A 22,989-nucleotide genomic window follows, 5' to 3' on the forward strand; every position below is an offset into this window, starting at 1 on the left:
TTTATTTTTAACAAGTAGTTCAATCAGGTGGTGTATTCGTAACAATATCAAAATATATTTCTTGACAATTACAGAATATGACGTTTGTGCAATTTTCTTTTTGGAGTAAAGACAAAACCTAAAAGTTCTTTCCTAAAAGGCCTTTTCACCAGCTACAGATGAAGATTGTTAGATTTGCTTTCTTTTCCCGTTTGACCTTTAAGAAGGAATGTTTCCCGAGAGATTGTGTATATGAATAGATTCTGGAAACTTGAGAAAATTCAAATTATATTCAAACTTGTGCTGCACAATTAAAGTTGTACTTCCTTAGATTTTTTTTTCTTCTGGTTAATATTTTTAAAAGAAAGTGTTTGGGTTTTTGTATTTGGTTTATATTCTGAGTAAAAACCAAATTGTTCCAAGCAGGATATGAGATATTTATTTATTGTATTTCTGTGAATGGGGGACTGTGTATAAAAATAGCTGTAAATCCTAAGCAGTTAATGTAATAAGTCTGCACTTTGATCACATCTTAATTGTTTTATTTAAAGTCCAATGTTAGTGGATGCACATAGCCAAAATTTGAAAAATTACATTTGTTGTACATCTTGTTCAAATATCCATGGATCTGGCTGTACCTATTATCTAATATTTAATCATATTAAATTGAAATATGATTAAAACAGTACAGACACTGCAGTGATGGTAAATGTTTATTTACAGGTCCACAGTTTTATTAAAAGTCTTCAGTACCAGCATTTTTTTTAATATTCCAAACTGTAAAAAAAAAGACAGTCTTCAGAGCTTTTTGTTGAGACACAGCCAGTGTTGTGGTACTTCATAGGTGCTCCTGTCCTCTGTTTCATCATAAGGGATGTGCCATGAGTTTCCTCCTGAGGTTTGGACAATGGTGTCATAGCTGGGAATACTCTGGGAAAACACAAACGAAAACAGAGTTAATTTTGTGATGCTTCCTTCTTTGAGCCTTGACCCTCTCTTCTCATGGTCTCATTCTCCACCTGAAATCGGACCCTCCTGCCCGCTGTGACGTGCCCGTCCACCACCAGTTGGTGCCCTCTCTGCCACTTGAAGAAGAGCCGCTTGGTGGCTCCATCTGGCAGGCAGGCCTTGTGGTCCCTCATCAGGTCCCTGCTTACAAACCGACAGTGGTTCCCAGAGTGCAAAGTAGCGTACAACAGGAAGGGGTCATCCTCTGAACTGAAAAGCACAAAATGCAGAAAATAAGCAGAGCTCTACATCTGAATTCATAGTCTGTGTTATGGTTTCCTATATATGTCAGCCACCCAGATTGTGTTGCAGCACCCACAAACACATTTAAAGAGGATCTTTTGATTCTTGAATGATTTTTAATGACTTTTTTTTTTCTTTTTTCTTTTTTTTTGCTTGTGTGCTGCCTTTTAAACAGGCAGGTATTACCATCAACTTAAACACATCACAAAACAAATAAATTTCTAAGGTGTTACATTTATCCATTTTCTGCTGCTTATTCGGGTCAAGAATAGTAACTCCCTCTCTTCAGCCACCTCCTCCAGCTATTTTGGAGGGACACCAAGGTGTTATCAACCCAGCCAACAGATTTAATCTCTCCAGAGGCTCCAGAGCCACAAGCTGTGGCTGTATAGACAGATTGCATTGTAGGTTTGCACAGTGCTTGTTGAGACAATGTCTTCAAGCCAAGACAGACATCACTTAAGCTTAAATGTAAAAACTCTGTTGGTCTGCATCTACTCACCATGCAGGAATGTCCCGCTTTGGCCTATTCCAGGACAAAGAAGGTCAGCAAGATAGTTTGAGAAGATGGTATTCAAGGAGCCATTTCTGCATCTGTGTGTGAATCAGTGAATCTTGCTACTAGCGAGCCTGAGACCAGCCGAAAGCAACAACTCTCAGTGCTAAATATGCAATGTTGCTCTAACATGACAAAGGAAAGCTAATGAAACATTTACAGTCCGTAAAGATGTTTTTTAAAACAATTTTCCATAATACAACAATTGTCTGTTTCCCCAGCAATGCCTTCCAGATCCTCCTGGGATCTTCCCAGGTCTGGATATCCTTCCAGTTGGATGTGCTGGAAAAAAAAAAAAAAAACCTCCAAAGCGAAGGCACGAGGGAGAAGCACCTCAACTGGTTCCTATTAACACAAAGGAGCAGCAGCACTACTCCAGGCTTCCCTCCGATCTCCAAGCCTGGCAGGCATTCTAGGGATAAAACTTCAGCTCTCTTCCTACCCTGACAGTCTGACACAATGCCCACATTTCTACTGACTCTACATCTGCCAGCCGACCTTATAATCCACCTTCGCATCATTGTGAAAAAAGATCCCGAGACACCTCAACTCATTTGAGGCACAAACTCTCCCCCCCCAAACCAGAAGGAGCAATCGACCATTTTCATCCCGGCTGCTAACCACCCAGCGCATGCTGAAGGTAGCGCTCCAGTGAAACAAACAGATCATGCAACCGATTACTTTCATGAAGCAGTAAAAATAGTTACTGATTACCGTTTTACAGAGTAACTAGTAAACAGGAACATTCCCAGTACTGGTTTCCTGTCTATCCAATGGAACATATTTCATGCTGTTCTTTTTATATTATCGTTATCATTATTATTATCATAAGATGCTCACATATTGTCGGTAAAGAAACAGTGGGCCTTCTGCTGGATGAGGTTCATGTTGTTTCTGTCCCAGGATCTGGAGGGTCGCAGCATGTGTTTCCTTCCCAGCACCAGGACAGTCAGGCCCTGATGGTCGACGAGCTCTGACACCACCAGCAGCAGCTGAAACACACAAATATATGCCTTTCTTTATATTCACTTTCAAAACGAGAACATTAATAAATAAAAATAATTACTAAAATGATGGCTTGGATTTGGTCTACAATGCAAGCAGCTGATCCCACATGAGGGCAATGAGCTTTGGGGGGGGGGGGGTATATGTTTCACATTCGGAAAAGCTGGAAGTTAGAAAAGACGTGTAGGTCCAGGAAGAGTCATTAAAGACATACAATATAAAAATTACATACATTTGGATGTACATACTCATACATTTTTACATATGTATAATTTATGTATTTATTTTCCTATGAGTGGGCCTACATAGGCTCATTGCCTCAATAAAAATGAAGTAAAATGTCTGTGTACTGCAGTAATGTTTACTTCTTTAAGCTCTACAAACAGACATCTAAAGAACTGGCAGCCACAGGACAAGATGCTTTGTTACTGGAAGCTTTATAGTTTCTATTTCTAGTCTGAGTAGCACTGACTAGTCATGGCTGAGCAAGCTTTAGATAACCAGACTAAAAAACAGGAACGCACTGGCTGAAATGCCAATTTAGGGTTTTATTTGCTCTTTTAAATGTTTCGACACTCAGAGTCGTCTACTCCCAAGTTAATTATAGTTAACACAATTAACTTCAATTGAATAGTTTTCTGCCTACAAATGGAAAACTATGAAGCCACATTCTCTGATTTCACTGGAACATTTTTAAACTTTTATCTGCAACTCGCCTTGCACGTGCTTGTCTTACAATAGCAATAAAATGAGAACATGAAAAATGAAAACTGCATGACTCCTGGCCTTTTATTTGCATCTATATTGGCTGACACTGTATACAAAAAACCAGGACATAACTACAAATAAATTAACACATAATTAACACAAACATTAATGCTGGCAATGCTGTCGGGTACTTGAGCAGGTTACGCTGCGGTCTCTACAAAGATCAATCTCACAAGTCTAAATAAGCTGTTTCTTTGTAAATATTTGTTGATATTTGCAGTCGGGAAAGAGCAGCCAAAGCTGCAGGCTGCTCACAAATATTTAACGATGTTTCCAACATTTCCAGTGTTTCTTATCTCAGCTTCACTGTCAGCAATGTCTCTCAAAACTATGTGTGAAAAATGTTGTTTATAAAACAGTTTCTGATGTTCAAGCTGCAAATACACAATGCACTGTTTATCTATTTGCAGCCATTCAGCTTGTTTCATCTCAGTGAGCTGATGGCATGTAAGCAGTCATCCAGAACTCTGAATAGTGAATTCAGCAGGTAATTCATATTGAAGCAGTACGGCTGTCCTCCAGTTTCCTTTGAATAATATGCTTGATGTAAATTTCGATCTCTTTTGCATTTATTTTCATAAATTATTTAACTTTCCCACAAACTAGATGACTAGATAGGGAAATAGGCTCATCAGTCTGTACTTTCCTTTGTCTTGCAGCCACATATGTGAGAAAATTGGGGCAGAATAAGCCATCACACACTCACATCCTGACAGACACATGTAGGCAGGCTGACAAGTACTCTCATTACTGTTAAAATCAGGTACTGGGCAGTTTTACGTGCATCTCCCACATGCATGCTCTAAAAAATAAAAAAAATAAAAAAACTACACACACACTGCAGGTTTACTCATTCTGTGACTGGCAGAAAAGCCCCTGAGTTGGACAGATATGCATGTAGGAAGAAACCACTAAAATCAAGACTGTGTAACTATGTGTGAGTGAGTGCGGATTTACACACAGGGTCTGCCCTGTGGGTAAATCTGCATCTCACACTTTTAATGCATGTACACCTGTGCATATTCTTACTGTCTCTGACTGCTTGCTTTTGTCCTTGTTGCTATTTGCAACATTAAGCCCATCTACAACCACATCAAAGGCTGGCTTCCTCTTCACAAACAACTTGAACCGCTGCAGCTCCTGAACAGACACACAAACAGAGAGGAAGAAGAATTATTATATGTAAAGAGAGCGATATGTAGGGAAATAACAGTCAGTGAGGAGTTTTTATAAAGAAAGTGATCCATGAAGGTACAACAGGTACGACACAAAAGGCATCTAACTTAATTGTTCACAAAAACTTACACAAAAGCAGCACTGAAAATCAGAGAAGTACAACAGCGAGTGTCTACAGCCATCTGTAAAACATGGTGGAGGCTCTATTGGGGTTTAGTGCTATTTCAGGCAGTGGTGTTAGGCATCTTTTCAAAACTGATGAAATTATGATGTAAAAAAGTACCCTGAGATTATAATCCACCATGCAGAATTATGTGTAAGTTATCTGATTAGCATTAGCTTGAGTTCCCAGCATGACAATGATCCCAAGTGGGGAAAAGCACACCTGGAAAGGAAAAACACAATGAAACAGCAGTGTGGGATCATCTAAAAGCAGCCAACGTCGGTCCATTTGTACTTAAAGCTCATCCAAGAGTATTTAATTTCTAATATTTTATTAAGTTGAACTAATTAGCAGCTAACTGTGTCCTGCACCCATACAGTTTGTGGCAGGTTTGCAAGAATTAGCTGGTAACCTCTTCATCAAGCAATTGTGGCTCCAAAACAACAACAACAACAACAACACAGGAGCCAAAAAGCGTCACAAACCAGTGGATGACATCGCAGTAGCTGCATCCATTGTTTATGTAAAGCCTATGTTATGTTCAGCAAAAAGCATAGTTGCCCTCTGTGCAATGTTTCCGATTGATAATTTGACCCGAGAGCACGGTTAATGTGCAGAAAACATCTGCAGAGGTTTCTAACAACATCATAGATGGTTAGTTTGCTACTGAGTCAAACAGCGTATCTGAGCTCCACCTGTGAGCTGATGGTTGGCTGATTTTCTCACCAACTGATCAAAGGCCTGCCAGTAATAAATCAAGCTGGACTTTCCTTCCCAGCAGGCAGATGGCAGAGTGCCAGCTAGTCCTCTGTGTTAACATAAAGTTTAATAGCATATTCAAATAACGCTTATCAATAATAGATAATCGTGTTTTGTTTTTACCTTTTAAGCTGCCTCAGACTAGTCAGACTAATATGTTAGCCCTTGGTGAGCCCTTATCTTTACTACACAGAAATCTAAGGACATCTGCAGCTGTTTTCATAACACCCAAAACATGCAGACCACAGGGGAGGTAAAAAGCTCCATCTATGCAGAATTTGTTCAATTTGCATTTCTTATAAATTTCACACCACATTTTATAATTTTTATGCACCACTCAGGTCAAAACTTGTAAAAACTCTGAGGCAGCTTTGTGCCATAACAGGAAAGCTGCTTTGAACCTGCATGGGAACCTGTCAGTGCTTTCAGTTTTCACCAACAGCAATATGGAAATAGGCTGCTGTGAATTCCCCTGGAGTGAATCGTGATTGCATCCACAGTATCATGAACGCACATTAAAATGAGTGTCTTTAATGTCACGATCTAGATTTTTTTTTAAACTGCCACATGCTCTTATTTATGCTCTTATTAATTTTGACTGCCTAAACACACCAGTCATACTCACTCATTCTGCAGCAATGTTTGATTAAGAAGAAAAGGAAGAAAGACAATAAACGAAAGCCGCAGACGAGCAAAGAATATGAGGAGAAGAAAAGAGAAAGACAAAGTCCAGCATAATTATCCAGGGACTTTCCAGAGCTGATATGTGAAACCAGCTCACTGTGCTGCTGTGGATTACACGACTACACACACACACACACACTCATAAAAAATGCATAAGCTTATAGTATCACTTAAATGCCACCTTTATTACACAAAGCACAGTAGGGTTCTGTAAACATATCCATTCCCACTGAGCTGTGTCGTGTGCACATAATTAACTCTATCAATTTCAGCTCAAACACTATTTAAAAAAAAACTTCCTGCTGAGTTTAGTTCATCTCACTTCTCAGTTATCTCACTTCTGACACTTGTCATCATTTCCCCCTTTACATTTTGATTGGAGTCTACATTTTATATCTGCTTATGCACCAAATAAATATTTAAGATTAAAAGAGCCGGTTTATGTTGACTGCGTTTTCAGCCAGCCACTGTGCTGCTGGACTGTGCAGCCACATTCTGCAAAGTCCAGCAGCACAGCTCTGCAGTAAAAGTCCAGACCGTAGAGCCATGAACCAACAAAAGCAACAAAGGAGGCATTGAATTGTTCAGTAGTTGAAATACTATATGAGTACTAATGATGATGTGCCCCTGCACGAAGCAAACGATCTGCTTTTTCATAAAACACAGCCTAGACTGTGCTATTTCGCATTATGTTAAAGCGTACTATAGCCACAACACTTTATCAAACTTTTTGTCAAGTAGACAAAAATTTTGGACAAGCCAGAAAACAGATACAAAAACCGCATCCTCGTATATACGCTCATCTGCTAGTATTTTTTTTTTTGTAGGTACAGCGGTTCAACTGCTTGTTAACACAAATATCTAACCTGACAATCATAAGATACTCATTGCTTTTGGGGATGTAGAAAGGGCCAAGAAATTCAAATCATCAGAATGAGGAAGAAAGGTATTTGTGTGGATGGGATTTTCCCACACAATCATCTCGAGAGTTTACAGAGAATGATCCGCAGTAAGCTGCAGCTCTCTGGATAAAAATGACTTTTTAATGCCAGGGGTCAGAGGTCAAAATGAGCAGACTGTTGATAGGAAACAGCGGGAACAAAAAAAAACAACATTCATGACAACCAAGGAATACAGAAGAGCTTCTCTGAATCCACAGCATGTCAAACCTTGAAGCAGAAGGGCTGCAGCAGCAGAAGATCACACCAGATGACACTTCTGTCAGCAGACAGCAGGAAGCTGAGGCTATAATTAACACAGGCTCACCAAAACTGGACAACAGAAGACTGGAAAAACATTCCCTGTTCCGATAAGTCTTGATTTCCAACGGTAGGATCAAAATAGGGCACGAACAACATGAAAGCATGGATCCATCCTGCCCTGTCAAAGGTTTAGGCCAGTGGTTGTAGTGTAATGATTTGGGGGATATTTTCTCAACACAATTTTGGCCCCTTAGTTCCATCTGAGCATTATTTAAACACCACAGCCTACTTGAGTATTAAAGCTGGATGTAAAGCTGACAAATCTGCATCCCCTGTGCAACCCTGTTGTGGAAAAAGGGAGAATTCAGGCAGTTCTAAATGCAAAAGGGGCACTAGAAAGGTGTAGTTACTTAGGTAGCCCCGTAGTACTAACCAAGTTAGTACTAGGTTAGTATTATCATGTTCCATTAATCACTAAAAAAACCCTGCTCTGCACCAGCTTATGTAATCAGAATAAGCTAATGTGGTGACCTCACCAGGTTAAAAGAGACCCACCTCTCACACTGAAAAGTCTGACTTTAGGCTCAGTACATGTCAAACTCATAACTGAGTGGTGGCCAGAAGCTTAAACACAAATGAGCAAACCAAAAATTGCTCCTACAGCGAGGCTCTGCATTAAAATCATGCTAATGTTAATATTGTTTTAAAATAAAAACAGGATTAGTGCATTCAGAGTTTATTCACAGCGACTCTCTCTGTGGATAAAGGGATGTGTTGTTGCATTCTCTGCTCTAATAGTCAATCTTTGACCTCTGCTATCTAAACATATATGAGTGCTATTTGAAAAGTAAACAGACACTTTGTTTTTTTCACTAGTTATCACCAAACAAAGACCGAAACAAACTGCCGCCTTTCTTCCCCTTTGTGCTGATGCCCTTCTTCTACCCCTTTTCCTTCCTTCACAAGTTGCTTAACTCTCCTCTGAAGCACTCTGTTTGCCCTTGAAATAAACTGCCTTAAATGGGGAATTAACAAAGCTCATTTAAACTGTCTGTCTGCTCAGCAGGAGGTAGCTGTGGGCTACGTTCACATGGCCGTCCGCATGCTGGAAATTCCCTTAATTGAACCAACTATAACTGAGCCAGATAAAGACACAAGAACATGTGCAAAGCGAGCCCTATTTTAATAATTTAAATATGTCATATTATTAACCACACATTGCCGGTGTTGCCCAGTTGTTGTTTTTTAAATAAACTTCATTTTATGTTTACTTTAATTGCATTATTAAAAAAGGAGTACATTCCAATCCAATGAAAAGCTTGTACCTTGGCTCTCGACACAGACGCTGCACATATGCATGCACAGCAAATAAGGCTCTTACAACACAGCCATAATTCAGCGTTTTAAGCTTGTTTGTAAGTGCACTGCTGTCTGTCTGCTGCTGTCTGTCTACATATTTGCAGTCACATAAAGAATCCAGCTGAATGCATGTAAATGATCTCATTTTCATTTCATGTTACTTGGAAAATTCACGAAGCAGAAAAAAAGCCAAACATTCCCCTTAAACAAATAAATTCATGGGAAACGGGATCATTTACTTTGTTGCCAAGAAACTCACGTACATACACAACATCAAGCTACAAGCACAAAGACAGCCAGGAAATGTCCACGCAGGCTACGTTCACAGGTAACAAAGTCCACCTATTTCCTCTGAAGCTCACAAATACACCCTTCATTTGTTTAGTTCATGTGAAAATTGAGTGGAAATTTTAAATAGTTAAATCACCTTGCTCTGAATTGGGTGGGTGTTTGCAAAAACCACAACCTCTGTTATTTTCCTGTTTCTTCAATTTAATCAATTAGCTAAAGTAAACTTAATTAGCTGTGTAAATATGTAAATCATCTTCGCAACTTCCACTGAAATAAAGAGGAAGACTGACCTTGTGGCCAACCCACATGACTTACTTTTGTACAGAAGGCCTTTGTCAGCCATCCAATTCATGGTCACCAGTGGGCTGGAGCCTATCCCAGCAGCCATATGGCTAGAGGCAGGGTACACAGTAATTGCCCATAGGTGTAAATGTGAATGTGTCTCTGTGCTAGCCCTGCAGCAGACTGGCGACACGTCTAGCATGTACCCTGCCTCTTGCCTTGCTTATCCAGCAAGACAAATCTCATTCTGCATGTATTCCATGAACATGAATTGGTAGTAAAAGAGTCTGCGTGCAAACTGGTCTGTTGCACTGCAAATAGTTCAGCTTCTGCACAATTTAAGCAAACAACATATAATATGTTAATTAGTGAACTTTAGAGGTGCTGGCTGGGTCTCAGTGAAGTTCACTGCCGGCTCACAGTCGTTTAAATCATCTTGTTTAATCTCTAGTTCACTCTGCAGACAAAAGTAGCCCACATATGATATTTCTGGCTTACATGTCTCATATCTGGTTTTTCACAACAGCATGAACAGCGCAAACCACATGGAATCTGATCTTTTGTGTTCTATTTTGGGTCATTTTCATATGAGCCTACATCTGATAAAAATTAGTTGGGTTTTTTTTTTTTTTTTTGCGCAATGCAATCTCATGCAACTTTTGTCCCTCACCTGACCTAAAGTACTGTGCACAAGTCTTGGGGCACTTCTTATTATAGAGAAAGCAACAGTGAGTAAAAGCTGGTGGAGGCTTCATCATAATTTGGTGCTGCATTATAGCAAAACTGATGAAATTATGCAGTAAAGTACCATGAATTTTTGATTCACTGGCAATACTATCTGGAAAGTGTTCGATTGGCAAGAGCTTCGTTTTTAAGTATTGCAATGAATGCAAACACGCATCCTGAAATCTCTCCATATTGTGACAGATGCAAAACTGCTGAAGCCTCACTGATCCACATGTACTGGTCTTGTCCCAGTCTTGTTCAGTTTTGGACAGAGGTTTTCCATACCCTGTCCAGGATTCTCAATGAGACGCCGCCCCCTTGTCCCCTTCTTATTCTGTTTGGCATCAGTGGGAATGAGGCGTTTCTACTGGCCTCTAAAAGACAGGTGCTATCATTCTGTTCGGTGTTAGCCAGGAGGGATATTCTACTGAGGCGGCAGGATGTGGCCCCTCCCAGTTACAAACAGTGATTACATGACCTCATGTCATGTCTAAAACTGGAAAAAAAATGGGTTTTTTTTTTGTTTTTTTGTTTTTTTTAATCTTTTAGAGCAAAGTGTATGGGCTAATTTGTGGTCCGATCAAAAATCAACTGGCTTTTCCTGCACATTAAGAGTAAATGTTCACTTTAACAGTCTTTGTGCTTGCTTCTGTGGTGCAGAATGGCCTTTGCGATGTATTTTTTATTGTCTGGAGTCTGATTTTGTCCAAATTTACAGGATAAAGCCAAAAAAACTGCTGTGATTTAAGTTTTGCATAATCTAACGTAATTCTTATCTATAAATCAGAAATTGAAAGTACAGCTTCCAGATGACTGGCTGTCCCATTAACATTAAAAAAAAAAAAAAACTGCAAAGGCCAGAAAACCACAAAGGATGTGGTGATAACAGAACTGTATCCTCCTCTGATTTTTAATAGTTAACCACAGAGTCATATACCCCAGCTTAGGGAAATAATCAATAAAGTCTTGGAACCAGGGGGACAAACAGCTGCCTCACTGCACCTAAGAATGTCTATAAAACTTGAAACACAGATCTATTCTTTTGACCAGCTCAGACTCTGCCAGCTTGATGTGCCAGCCGGTGTAACAATGACGCCATCTAGCAAAAGACAGCAAGAAAACAGCTGAGAAACTAGTGCGCCATAAAAATCTAGTTTCAATATTTTACTTTACTTTTCAAACATCTACATGAATGAACTGTTATTATATTTTTAATTAGAAAAAAGAAAACATCAATGGGGGTCATAATTTATCACGCATAACAGAAGTGTTGCAGATCTAAATTAGAAACTGCGGTAAAATGAAACCAGTATAACTGTTTTATAAGGTGTTATAGGTGCGCAACTGCAAAAAACACACCATTGTGCCCCAAAGATAAGTGGTTGCTAGGCAACATGACACCATTCACAAACACTCACACAGATTTTGTGTATTGTGGTAATATTAGCATTTTCTACTTTTCTACTAAAAAAAACTAGGAAAAGGAAGAAAAGAGTAGAAAAGAAAATATGAGCAAATGTAAAAGAAAAACAGAGTAAAGCGACCAAAAGGAAACAAAAACAGCAAAGCTGAGGTGGAGGAACGTAACAGGTCAAAGGAGACAAAGGGAAAAAAGGAAAGAAAGGAAACATTATTAAGAAAAAAAAATTTAGGTTTGTATTAAGTTTTTAAAACATACTTGTGTCTCTTTATGTTAAATTACGTGAATGCTTAATTCACGGGTTGAGATAATGGCATTAAAAATACTGGAGTGGTTAACCTATCTTTGCAGCCTTATTTACAGAGTCTACACAGACCTTTGTGGAATATGAAAGGAACAACCACAAACAAAACGAAATGCCTCTCTGATCACACCCCTCCCCCCACATTAAATCACTCTAACTGGCAGCAGCACTACTCCCCCTAGTGGTGACGGGGTGTACAAAGAAAAATCTCATCTCCCTCTTACAGGATGTTTGAATGTTCTTTTTTCGGGCTGCTTCTTTATGTTTACAGCTGTTTGTTTGTCACTTAAATATAACAATAAATAATAATAAATTAAAGTTCAAGGTCCCTGTGTGTATGTGTGCGTTTTACCTCTGGAGTCGTCTTGGTGAAAACATCTTGTCCCTCAATGATGTCTGTCATCACTCTGTCTTTAAGCTGCTGGTACTCCTCAGCAGTCAGCTGGATGGACTCCAGCTCAGACCCACAACTCCTACATACTCCCCTGAACACATGCACACACATATATATGTTTAAATGACACACACTATCATAATGGAGGTACGTACATACATCAGAAGTGGTTTTTATTACTTTGGGGTGGCGGTCGTCCAGCTGCCTGTCCATTCCTGTCCTGTCAGGCTGATTTTGGGAAGGAGCACAAGGAGAATATACACTAGAGTGATTATGTTCACATGTTGAGGTTTGCCGTTAATACACGTCACATTGAAAATAAATGCAGGGGAGCAAAGCTTTAAAAAAAAAAATCACATTTTAAGAAACAGGATTTGTTTTGCATGCATGTGCTTCCCTATCACGGTCCTACCTCTCAAACCAGCTTTTGATGCTGCTGGCGAGGCTCTGCTGAGGGTAGATCTGGTTGTTCCTCATGTGCAGCAGAATTCCCAGGTGCCTCTCCTGCTGTTCAGCCTGTGACATGGCACTCGTTCCCTCTTCTCCTTCCTTTTTCCCTGCCACTTTAAACAGAGTCTCCCACGTCTCCTGGTGAGGACTCAGTCCATTGTCAATTAGCTCATCATAAAGAGCCCAGGCAGTGCTTGTGTCACCGTGCTGCATTGCCGCTGCGATGACGTCGCCATAGTTGCGTGGTGATGGACTAAAAGTCTGTTAGTAAATAAAATCAGGTGATAATTATGGAGGAAAAGAAAGCTTCACCTGTGAGCTCGCTCACATTTGAAACAACCTGAAATATAGAAAACTACCTCACTAATATCACGAAATCAACCATCGTCATCTGCAGATGATAAATGACAACAACCTTTGAATCAAGGTGCTTTACGTTCTAAGGTAAAGACCCTACAATAACACAAAGAAAACAGAGAAAATCACAAAAGTATAGAACCCCCCCACGAGCAAGCTGGTTCAGGTTTGTTCAGGTTGAGAAAGTTTACGATTGAACATTTATAAGTTTATCAGAACTGAACAGAAGCATGGCTAATTGGTTTGTATAGACAAACAGGAAAAAAAGGAGTGAAAAAGTGTAAGAAATTAATTTTAAGCCTCAGAAAAACAACTTTTAGGTTAATATTTAGCTTAGCAAATGACAAACACACGTAATGAATTCTGGCCTAAACTAAAAGTGCATTTTTTTCCTCACTGAAATACTTTTCATAAGTTTAATTTTCTCCTAAAAAAAAACTGCTTACTTTCTTGAGCTCCTGCAGGATGTTGAGAGCCTCCCTCCACCTCGCCGTCCGGCTGAAGGCTTTGATAAAAAGACTGGAAGCTCCTGTGTCCAGAGAGGGGAAACTTCCCCGCATGATGTCATAGACGTCAAACACCTCAGCGTCATGGCCGCTGCTCACACACAGCGTCAGGTATCGCAGTAGCAGCTCGTAGGACAGTGTGCCAGTCTCCGTGGCTACAAAAGTCAGCAGGGACCTGAAGAGGAGGATTTTAAATGAAAGTAACATGGAGCTTTTTCAGTCCTTTAATGCTCTCACTGCAGCATTCTGGATTAAATGAAGGATTTTCAGGAAGCTTTTAGAACAGCGACTGATCTAAAATGCCTTTAAGGTTCCTCACAGCTCCACTGGAAGTCATCCAGAGTCAGTATCTGTTTAATCACCGTAGGGCAAATTAAATCTTTCATTTAACTCTTACTTGGCAACATCCAGCTCGCCCCCAGAGGTGAAGAGAGCTGTCATCATTTGGATTTCAAAGCGAGGTGGATTTCCCTGAGACTCCTTCAGCTTCTTCCACTCATTGGAAGGGAGCGGTCGCTCAGGAGGCTGCAGCCTTCCTGTAAAACATCCAAATAGTCATCCAAACACATCATGAGCTGTTAAATATCTGAAGAGAGGTGGTGATGCATGCTCACCTGCTCCCCTATCTGACCTACGTTCAGGCTCCTCTTCATCCTTATACTCACAGACCAGAGGCGCCCTCCTCCTCAGTATATCCGCCGTCCTCTTTGCCGTTCCAGCAGCAAACACAGATTTATGGATCCTCTGCCGGGGAGCAGACCTCTTATCTCCTCCTCCATTCACTGTACCATCCTCTTCACCGCTTCTGATGGTGCTGTTTCTAACCCCACCCTGCCCTTTAGTTTGTCCACTGCTGCTTCTGTGTGTCCGTCTGACACCCAGGGTGAGGCTGGGCTCTCTGCTGCACACAGAGAGAACCCAGGGAGGCTGTAATGTGGAGAAAGCTGGACGTCCATGTTGGAAAAAGAGCTGCGAGGACTTTAGAGATGTTCTGACTTTCAGTATGAAGGTAGAGCCCATGTTTGGATGATTATAGCGAATGATTTATGAGCACAGCAGCTGTAATCCCACTTTAAATTTAAACTGTTTTATTTCTCATACACAAACTAAGCACACAGCTGACACATGACGTGAATTACATGAGCCTGCAGGTGACACCAGAAGCTCACCTTCCTGTTTCTACGCGTCCTTCAAAGGCTCTCTCGCGCTCTCGTTTCGTCCATAAATCTGAATAACTACAAATACAGCGCCTGAGGAACTCATTCAGCTCATATCCCTCTACAAAACACACCAGCAAGAAGGCATGGATGGAGTCGCACACCTGACGTCATCAACATTAGACAACGTCGTTTGTGAGGTATCAGGTTTTTCAAAATAAAAAAGGAAATGTCATCACCCATTGATCATGAGAATAATTTGTTATATATTTTATAGTTAAATATTTATTTAACTTTTACATTTATTTTATTTACATGTAGCTTTTGTATCATATTATGTCCAGATAATTTTCAAGAACATAGGCGATGTGCAGAGCTGGAGTAAATGCAGAGTGATAGAGTTAATAGTGATAATGAGCCATACTGTGGAGATATGAGATTAAATCGGCATAAGTATTGAGTCTCTCCTTGTTTGCGATGGCGATGAACGGGTTGAAGTCAGGCAGTAGTCGCTGTGTGGACTAACAGGGAGCAGGTTGAAGAGGTGGAAATTCATTTCTTTCTCGTTACTCTTTTATTTTGAAAAGCACCGACCGGAAAAAAGTTCCCTTTACAGCTATTAGCTTGATGTTGTTTGGGTAGCACGGCTATTTTTTTTTACTACAAGTGGAGATTCGTTATTAAAATGAAGAAATCTCACTGTTAGCTTGTCTCCGGAGCAGAGATGGCTACCGAACAGCAGCCTAACTGGGCGGATATTCTTAAGAGGAGGTTAGCAAACTCCAAAAGAGGTAAAACAATGTAAACTGTGTTTAGCTGGCTAAGTTGAATGTACACTATCGATTTGTAATCAGTTAACTAATAAGAGTGTTCTTTTGCCGGATAGTTAATATTTAAGTTGGTTTTTATATTGTGTTTTTCTCCGGCAAAGACGAGAAGAGCGAAGAGGAAAATAAATCAGAAGAAACGGAGCTTTTCTCCAAATATTACACCGAGTGGAAAGGAGGAAGCAACAGCGGCAGCTCCTACAAGACCATCCCACGGTTCTACTACAGGGTATCAAATCAGTTCAATACATATGAAATCTGTAAAAGTAAAACAAAAACCTTAGTTTTGGAACTATTTTCTTTCCAATGTCTACATACGCCATCCAGAAGCAAACGTTACAGTTCACACACAGTTGTATTCAGACCTTTACATCCAGTCAATTTAATCATTTAATTAGTGGTAAGAGAGGAAAGTGTGATGCTAATTATTTAACTTGTGCGTAGTTGCTTGGACATGGCCACTAGATGTTGGGTTTTTTTCTGCAGCTGCCAGCAGAAGATGAAGTATTGCTTCAGAAATTAAGAGAGGAATCCAGAGCTGTCTTTCTCCAGAGGAAGAGCAGAGAGCTGCTTGATAATGAGGAACTGCAGGTAAAACGCACACAAATATATCATTGCTTCTTCTGCAGGTAAAGCAACACAAACTTTGTTTTTTCTTATGTTTCCTTTTATTTTCTGCAGAATTTGTGGTTTCTGCTCGATAAGCACCAGGTGCCTCCACTGACTGGAGAAGAGGCCATGATCAACTATGAAGCGTACCTGGAGGTGGGGGAAAAGGCTGGGAGCAAGTGCAAGTGAGTGATAACAAGTTCTCAACCCTAAAATTCATTTAAGTCTGTATTACACTGCTGGACGTATTCAGTCTAATTGTTAGATATTGATCACAGAGGATGTTGAATCAGTAAAAAGCATTTCCCTTAGGCTTGATCAACAGCATATCAAAACACCTATGGGAAATGTAGTTAGTAGTAGTAATAGTTAGTAGTCTATGCTCCCATCAAAGTTTAAGTCATGTGGGTCTAAGTGCACGCAGATTGTGCATGTATTATTAGGCAATTCTAGAGCTAGTACATGTAAACAATCACTGACCCTCCAGGTATTTATCAGGCCCAAAACCCATGTAGGTGTCCCTCCAGGGTGTGCATCAGCCACTCTGGTCAATCTTGATAACCTTAACCCAATCACTGTTTCATTTAAATGTCTGCCCTATCAACTTTTGGTGCTACATTATATGTCTATCACGGTGTCCATGGGTAATTGGTCCTTAAGAAACAGCTACCTCATCTAACGAAGGCAGCAGGCATCCAAATTACTGAACTTGGGAAAATTTGTGATGAAAAATAAGAATACGGGACTCTTTCGAAGGAAGAGTGACCTTTAATGTGAGCGCGCTCAGAGCCTGAAGCAGAAAGATTGTGTTAAGCGAAAACAGATTTTGACGTGAAGCCATTAATATGTTTGAGTAAAGTTTTAATTGTTTTCTTTTCTTTCTTACTTTCAGAAAATTCTTCACAGCCAGAGTTTACGCCAAGCTGCTGCACAGTGACCCTTACGGGCGGATCTCCATCATGCAGTTCTTCAACTATGTCATGAGGAAAGGTTTGGACCTTTTTTCCTCTGCTTTGTTTCCACAGAGCCTCCTAAACAATATACCGTAAATTCTTTTCACCAACCACCTATCCAAGATGAGGATATAACACAAAATGCAATCAAACATCCATAGTACTAATGCTTGTTTCTGTTACTCTGTGCCATAGAAAATAAACTGGTGCAAATTTGCTATTGAAACTATGCTTTAAGTTACTGAAAGGGAAAAAAAAAAGATTTTAGGTTTAGATTGTTTCTTTTGTGTTTTTCACCACTGTAACTATCCTGTTGCGGGCTCAGAAATACTACAATAATATTGCAAATTAAAAAGTTTTCACTTACCCTTCTGTTTTCTGTTCCTTCTCATCTACATCCAGTGTGGCTGCATCAGACCCGGATAGGCCTGAGTCTGTATGATGTGGCTGGACAGGGGTACCTCAGAGAGTCGGTAAGTTCAGCTCAAGTGACTTTAAAACAAAACAAAATAGTTTTATCTCAAGTGAAAATATAAATGCAGCAAAATGGTAATTCTTCTGATTCTTTGTAGGATCTAGAAAATTACATCCTGGAGCTGATCCCCACTCTGCCTCAGCTGGACGGCTTGGAGAAGTCCTTCTACTCTTTCTACGTCTGCACCGCTGTCCGCAAGTTCTTCTTCTTCCTCGACCCACTCCGAACAGGTGAGAGTAAACCCCATAAGAACGTGGCATATTACCATGCAAGTCAAGTCAAGTGGCTTTAATGTCATTTAAGCCATGTGCAGTGGTACAGTACACAACATTCCTCCAAGACCATGGTGCTACATATGACATATAACAGACACTTGCATGAACCAGGACAAGTGCTGAAAGATTATAGAGCAACACAGAGTTGGTTTGCTAAACCTGAAATAAGGAAAACTCTGGATTTAAGTCTGAGTAACTCTCTGAGCCTAACCTGCTTGCTTGGCAGGATTTCTTTCTGCCTCCTCCCCTCCAGCTGTATCTGCAGCAGCTGACTCATTTCCTCCATTTATGCATCAGTGATTAATGTCTTTTGTTTAACATTTATAATCAATCTGTCATCTGGAAATGAAAAGAAAATATTATTATCTCCTCAGAATAAAATCTGTAGGCTGCTGTAACGCAGCCGTTAGGTTTGCAGTCAGTTTCCCTGCACTGAAACATTTGCCTTACATTACTGTAAAAAACAGTGTTTAAATAAAACTGCTCTGTGTGATGCTTTAGGTATGTAAAAGTCTGTGATCTGTCATTTGTCAGGGTGGGGTCACTGTCACAGTCACACTGAGAAGAAAATGCCTGTCACAGATGGAATTTTTATTTTATACCAGTCATCTTACAGCTCATTAATTATATAAGATCAGCTGAAGTTTAATCTCAGTTTAAAGTAAAAAATTTGTTAACCCTAAATTTCTGAAACCAGAGCCTGATGGTCACTGTAAGGACTAACTTATTGCAGCTTTGCAGTTATTACAATAATAATTACAATACGCAAGACATAAGGAAAAATAATCATTTTGATCTTTATATGGAGCTATTTGCCATGTTTCCTGTGTTTAGGTTGTGTTAGGAGTGTAGAAAAGGTTGATTTTGGTTATCACACATAATATTTGTGGCTTCACTTCTTCACTTCCTCCCACCATCGACTCACTTCAGTTTGCTTACCGGACTAATCGTTCCACAGACGATGCCATATCTCACCTGCTCCACACATCCCTGAGTCACCTGGACACTGGCAGAGGGAATTATGTTAGGATGCTGTTCGTGGACTACAGTTCAGCATTCAACACAATAATTCCCTCTAAGCTTTTCACCAAGTTGACGGATCTAGGACTCAGCTCATCACTGTGTCAGTGGATCCTCAACTTCCTCACAGACAGACCCCAATCAGTGAGGGTAGGAAAACAAGTCTCCCCCTCCATCTCACTCAGCACTGGAGTGCCTCAGGGCTGTTTTAAGCCCCCTGCTGTACTCACTGTACACTTATGACTGTGTTGCCACATCCGACACCACCTCCATTGTCAAGTTTGCTGACGACACTGCTGTTGTGGGCCTGATCTCCGACAACATCGAGACGGCCTACCTGGAGGAGATTAGGAACCTGGAGACCTGGTGCCAGGAGAATAACCTCCTCCTAAACATCAGCAAGACTAAGGAGCTGATCGTGGACTTCACTACAAAGCAGGCGAGGAATTACAAACCCCTCATCATCAGTGGCACGCCAGTGGAGAGAGTGGACAGTTTCCGATACCTGGGTGTCCACATCACTCAGGACCTGTCATGGTCCTGTCACATCAACACCCTGGTTAAGAAAGCCCGTCAGCGTCTCTTCTTCCTCAGAAGACTTAGAGACTTCCATCTGCCACTGAAGGTGCTCAAGAACTTCTACTCCTGCACCATCGAGAGCGTCCTGACGTCAAACATCTGCACCTGGTTTGGGAACAGCACCAAGCAGGACAGACGAGATCTGCAAAGGGTGGTGCGCTCGGCAGAACGCATCATTCAATCAGAGCTCCCTGACCTGCTGTCCATCTACACCAAGCGGTGCAAGTCCAAAGCTAGGAAGATTATGATGGACCTCTCCCATCCCAACAATGGACTCACTGTTGAGGTCTGGGAAGCGCTTCCGCTCCCTTAAGGCCAAAACAGAGAGAATGAAGAGGAGCTTCTTCCCCCAGGCTATTCGGGCCCTGAACCAGGTGTAGCACTGGACTCTCCCAAACACGTCACTATAAGACTGGACTCTCACACACGTCACCACACGCACCACCACACATTTCCTATAATTCCTATAATTTATAATCCTTATCTTTATAATCTCTTCTGCTATTTGCACATTCTTTACTGTAAATTCCTAAGTTAATTTGTAAATTTTTGTAGTAAATTGTAAATATTGTAAAACTTTTCTTCTGTCATTTAATGGTCGGGCATTGTACAGCTACAAGCATTTCACCCCCCATGTCATACTGTGTATGGTTGTGTGTGTGTGACAAATAAAATTTGAATTTGAATTTTTTGTGGAGGTGTTGGTTTTTTGGTTTGGTGGGTTTTTTGTTGTTGTTTTGTTTTAAGTTATCTTACTTTTCTCCAGGAAAGATTAAAATCCAAGACATCCTGGCCTGCAGTTTTCTGGATGACTTATTGGAGGTATTTTTTTATTTATTTATTTTTCCTTGCTTGATCACACACAGTCTGTTATAGGATGCCAATAACAATAGGATGTTCACATTGAACCCTAAGCAACTCTTCCTCTTATTGATATCATCCTTTTTCTCCTTTCTCTGTCACCAGCTGAGAGACGAGGAGTTGTCTAAGGAGAGTCAGGACTCCAACTGGTTCTCGGCCCCGTCGGCTCTCCGAGTCTATGGTGAGATAACATCTGGACACATCTGCACAGCAGGATACCGGTGGTAATTGTATTCCTCTGTATTTAGAGGAATGTTGGTGAAAGTCCCAATTTTGGGTCAGTGAAGTTGGAGTGCTCTGTGTGGCATGTGTCTGTGTATCAGTGCCCTGTACTGTTGCTTACATCTGTGTTTTTAAATTGTGCAGGCCAGTACCTGAACCTGGATAAGGACCACAACGGCATGTTGAGCAAAGAGGAGCTTTCACGTTACGGCACGGCCACACTCACCTCTGTGTTTTTGGATAGAGTCTTTCAGGAGTGCCTTACCTACGAGGGTGAAATGGTACGGTCCATAACATTAACCGCTGGAGTATTGACTGCTGTGGCAGAGATGTTTTTGGTGGTGAGATCAGGTGACTGTGAGGACTTTCTCACACATCTTCAAGCAAACAGATTTAATCCTGAGCTGCTGACTGAGTGAACTCTGTGTGATCTCCTCAGGCAGCTAACACACATGCACGTCTAAAAGCAGTCGCTATAAATCTACTATACTGGCCACGGCTCCCATGTTTAAATGCCTAACTTTACATTAAAATAAGCATATTTACAGCCTCTATAGGTCTGTAAATACTTTACAGGGATGATTAACGCTTTAAAACTTTGTACCTCTTTTCCTCATTACCTCAGTTGTTATAGAGCTGAAGATTCACTGCATCAAATTGAAGCTGGGCTTATTCACATGCTGTTTTTATTCTTTGGCTCTCGTTACTGAACTGGACCTATTTTGTGCTGTGGTTCCTTTTTGAATCATTTTAAATGCACTGATGAATAATTTGCCTCACTGTGCAGTTTACTGTATTAACAGACTATCCAAGTATTTTATTAGTTTGCTATTTAGCACTAATCAGCAAATATCTAACCAGACTGGCTAAGCAGTAGCTCATAACTTCACTCCACCCTCTTGTCCAAATATGGCTCCAAAAACCAACGTGTTACTTCCCAAAACATCATTCCTGTGGTTTAAATATTTCAATATTTGTCTGACATGAATGTTTCTCCTTCTCTTTTCCAGGACTATAAGACCTATTTAGACTTTGTTTTGGCTCTGGAGAACAGGAAGGAGCCAGCAGCTTTACAGTACATCTTTAAACTTTTGGACATGGAGAATCAAGGACACCTCAACGTCTTCTCCCTCAACTACTTCTTTAGGGTATCGGCTGCACACGCTTCCGTGAAACGAAATCAAAAGGATTGATTCAGCAGTTTGTTTGTTTTTTTTCATTCAGTCTTTCTTGATCATTTTTCAGCAGTTTTTTTTTTCTCTTCAGGCCATTCAGGAACAGATCAAGCTGCACGGACAGGAGCCGGTCTCCTTCCAGGATGTAAAGGTACATACAGACAAACAGCACCTTATGTGGCCGTAATGGCCGTGGGCGATATTTTTGAACATTTAATTCTCTCTTTAGGATGAGATCTTTGACATGGTGAAGCCTAAAGACCCCTTCAAGATCACACTGCAGGACCTGGTGAACAGCTGTCAGGGCGACACAGTGGTCAGCATCCTGATTGACCTCAACGGTTTCTGGACCTATGAGAACAGAGAAGTGCTGGTCGCCAACGACAGTGACAGCGGCGGGGTTGGCGGGAGCAGCATGGCTGACTTTGACGATACATGAAGATGTTTCGGGGTTGAAACGTAAAGAGAATTTGATGTTTTACTCCCAAAAAATGGCAGGACATTGACCCTTCTCACCCGCACACATGTGAAGGCCTCGAAGGCTGGAAGACTCTGAAGGAAAAAGGAGGAATGTGCAAATGCTGATCTTTGTGTAAATACTGATCTTTTCTCCTACCTGTGAAATCTAGGTGGGTTTACTACGAAGGTAATTCAATATAGCTTTCTTCATCTGGTCCTGTGAGGAAGCTGCTGCTTCTTCTTCCTCACAAAATTTAAAATGTTCAAATGGGAATAAAATTGAATAGGAGTAAATTTAAAAAATCAAAAGGAAATATTATAAAATGGTAAATAAGCACAGCTTTACTAACACCTGGTAATAATTTGTTCTCTTTAATTGACAGTTAATTTACATCGAGTAGCTTGTTTACATTTAATTTTGGCATCCTCCGTTAAAGACCTGCTGGCTCATTAAATTAGCTTCGTAGTAACTCCCTCTGATTTACATGTGGGCTCTTTTTTTGTTTTTACTGGATTTCCTTTGTACGTTTTGTGAAAAATGCTCCTTTAAATTTCTACTTTAAATTGTGATTTTCTTTAGAACTAATGTTTTTGTAAATTTTTGTAAAATTAAACATTAAATGATAAATGGACCCCTTTTCCCTTCAGAACTGCCGTAATTCTCTGTGGTGTAGATTCAACAAGATGCTGGAAACATTCCATGCTGACATGACAGCATCACACAGTTGCTGCATATTTGTCGTGA

General features: G+C 40.5%; 2 protein-coding genes across 2 annotated transcripts; one reads left to right on the forward strand and one right to left on the reverse strand.

Moving 5' to 3' along the window:
• Window positions 1-679: 679 nt before the first annotated feature.
• prorp (protein only RNase P catalytic subunit) lies at window positions 680-14,988 on the reverse strand. The gene is made up of 10 exons (XM_004559308.3): window positions 14,247-14,988; window positions 14,030-14,168; window positions 13,573-13,807; window positions 12,732-13,030; window positions 12,500-12,547; window positions 12,278-12,410; window positions 4,589-4,699; window positions 2,627-2,778; window positions 999-1,197; window positions 680-909 (listed from the first exon to the last, which is right to left on the reverse strand). The coding sequence occupies exons 1-10, from the start codon at window positions 14,650-14,652 to the stop codon at window positions 778-780; spliced, it is 1,854 nt and encodes a 617-aa protein (XP_004559365.1). The 5' UTR covers window positions 14,653-14,988; the 3' UTR covers window positions 680-777.
• Window positions 14,989-15,386: 398 nt separating this feature from the next.
• ppp2r3c (protein phosphatase 2, regulatory subunit B'', gamma) lies at window positions 15,387-22,753 on the forward strand. The gene is made up of 13 exons (XM_014413695.4): window positions 15,387-15,580; window positions 15,721-15,845; window positions 16,103-16,207; window positions 16,298-16,410; window positions 17,118-17,215; window positions 17,581-17,651; window positions 17,751-17,883; window positions 20,294-20,349; window positions 20,494-20,569; window positions 20,755-20,891; window positions 21,621-21,758; window positions 21,877-21,936; window positions 22,015-22,753. The coding sequence occupies exons 1-13, from the start codon at window positions 15,514-15,516 to the stop codon at window positions 22,222-22,224; spliced, it is 1,389 nt and encodes a 462-aa protein (XP_014269181.1). The 5' UTR covers window positions 15,387-15,513; the 3' UTR covers window positions 22,225-22,753.
• The last annotated feature ends 236 nt before the right edge of the window (window positions 22,754-22,989 follow it).

This window comes from Maylandia zebra, linkage group LG19 (assembly GCF_041146795.1).
Source record: "Maylandia zebra isolate NMK-2024a linkage group LG19, Mzebra_GT3a, whole genome shotgun sequence".
In the NCBI taxonomy this organism is placed as follows: Eukaryota; Metazoa; Chordata; class Actinopteri; order Cichliformes; family Cichlidae; genus Maylandia; species Maylandia zebra.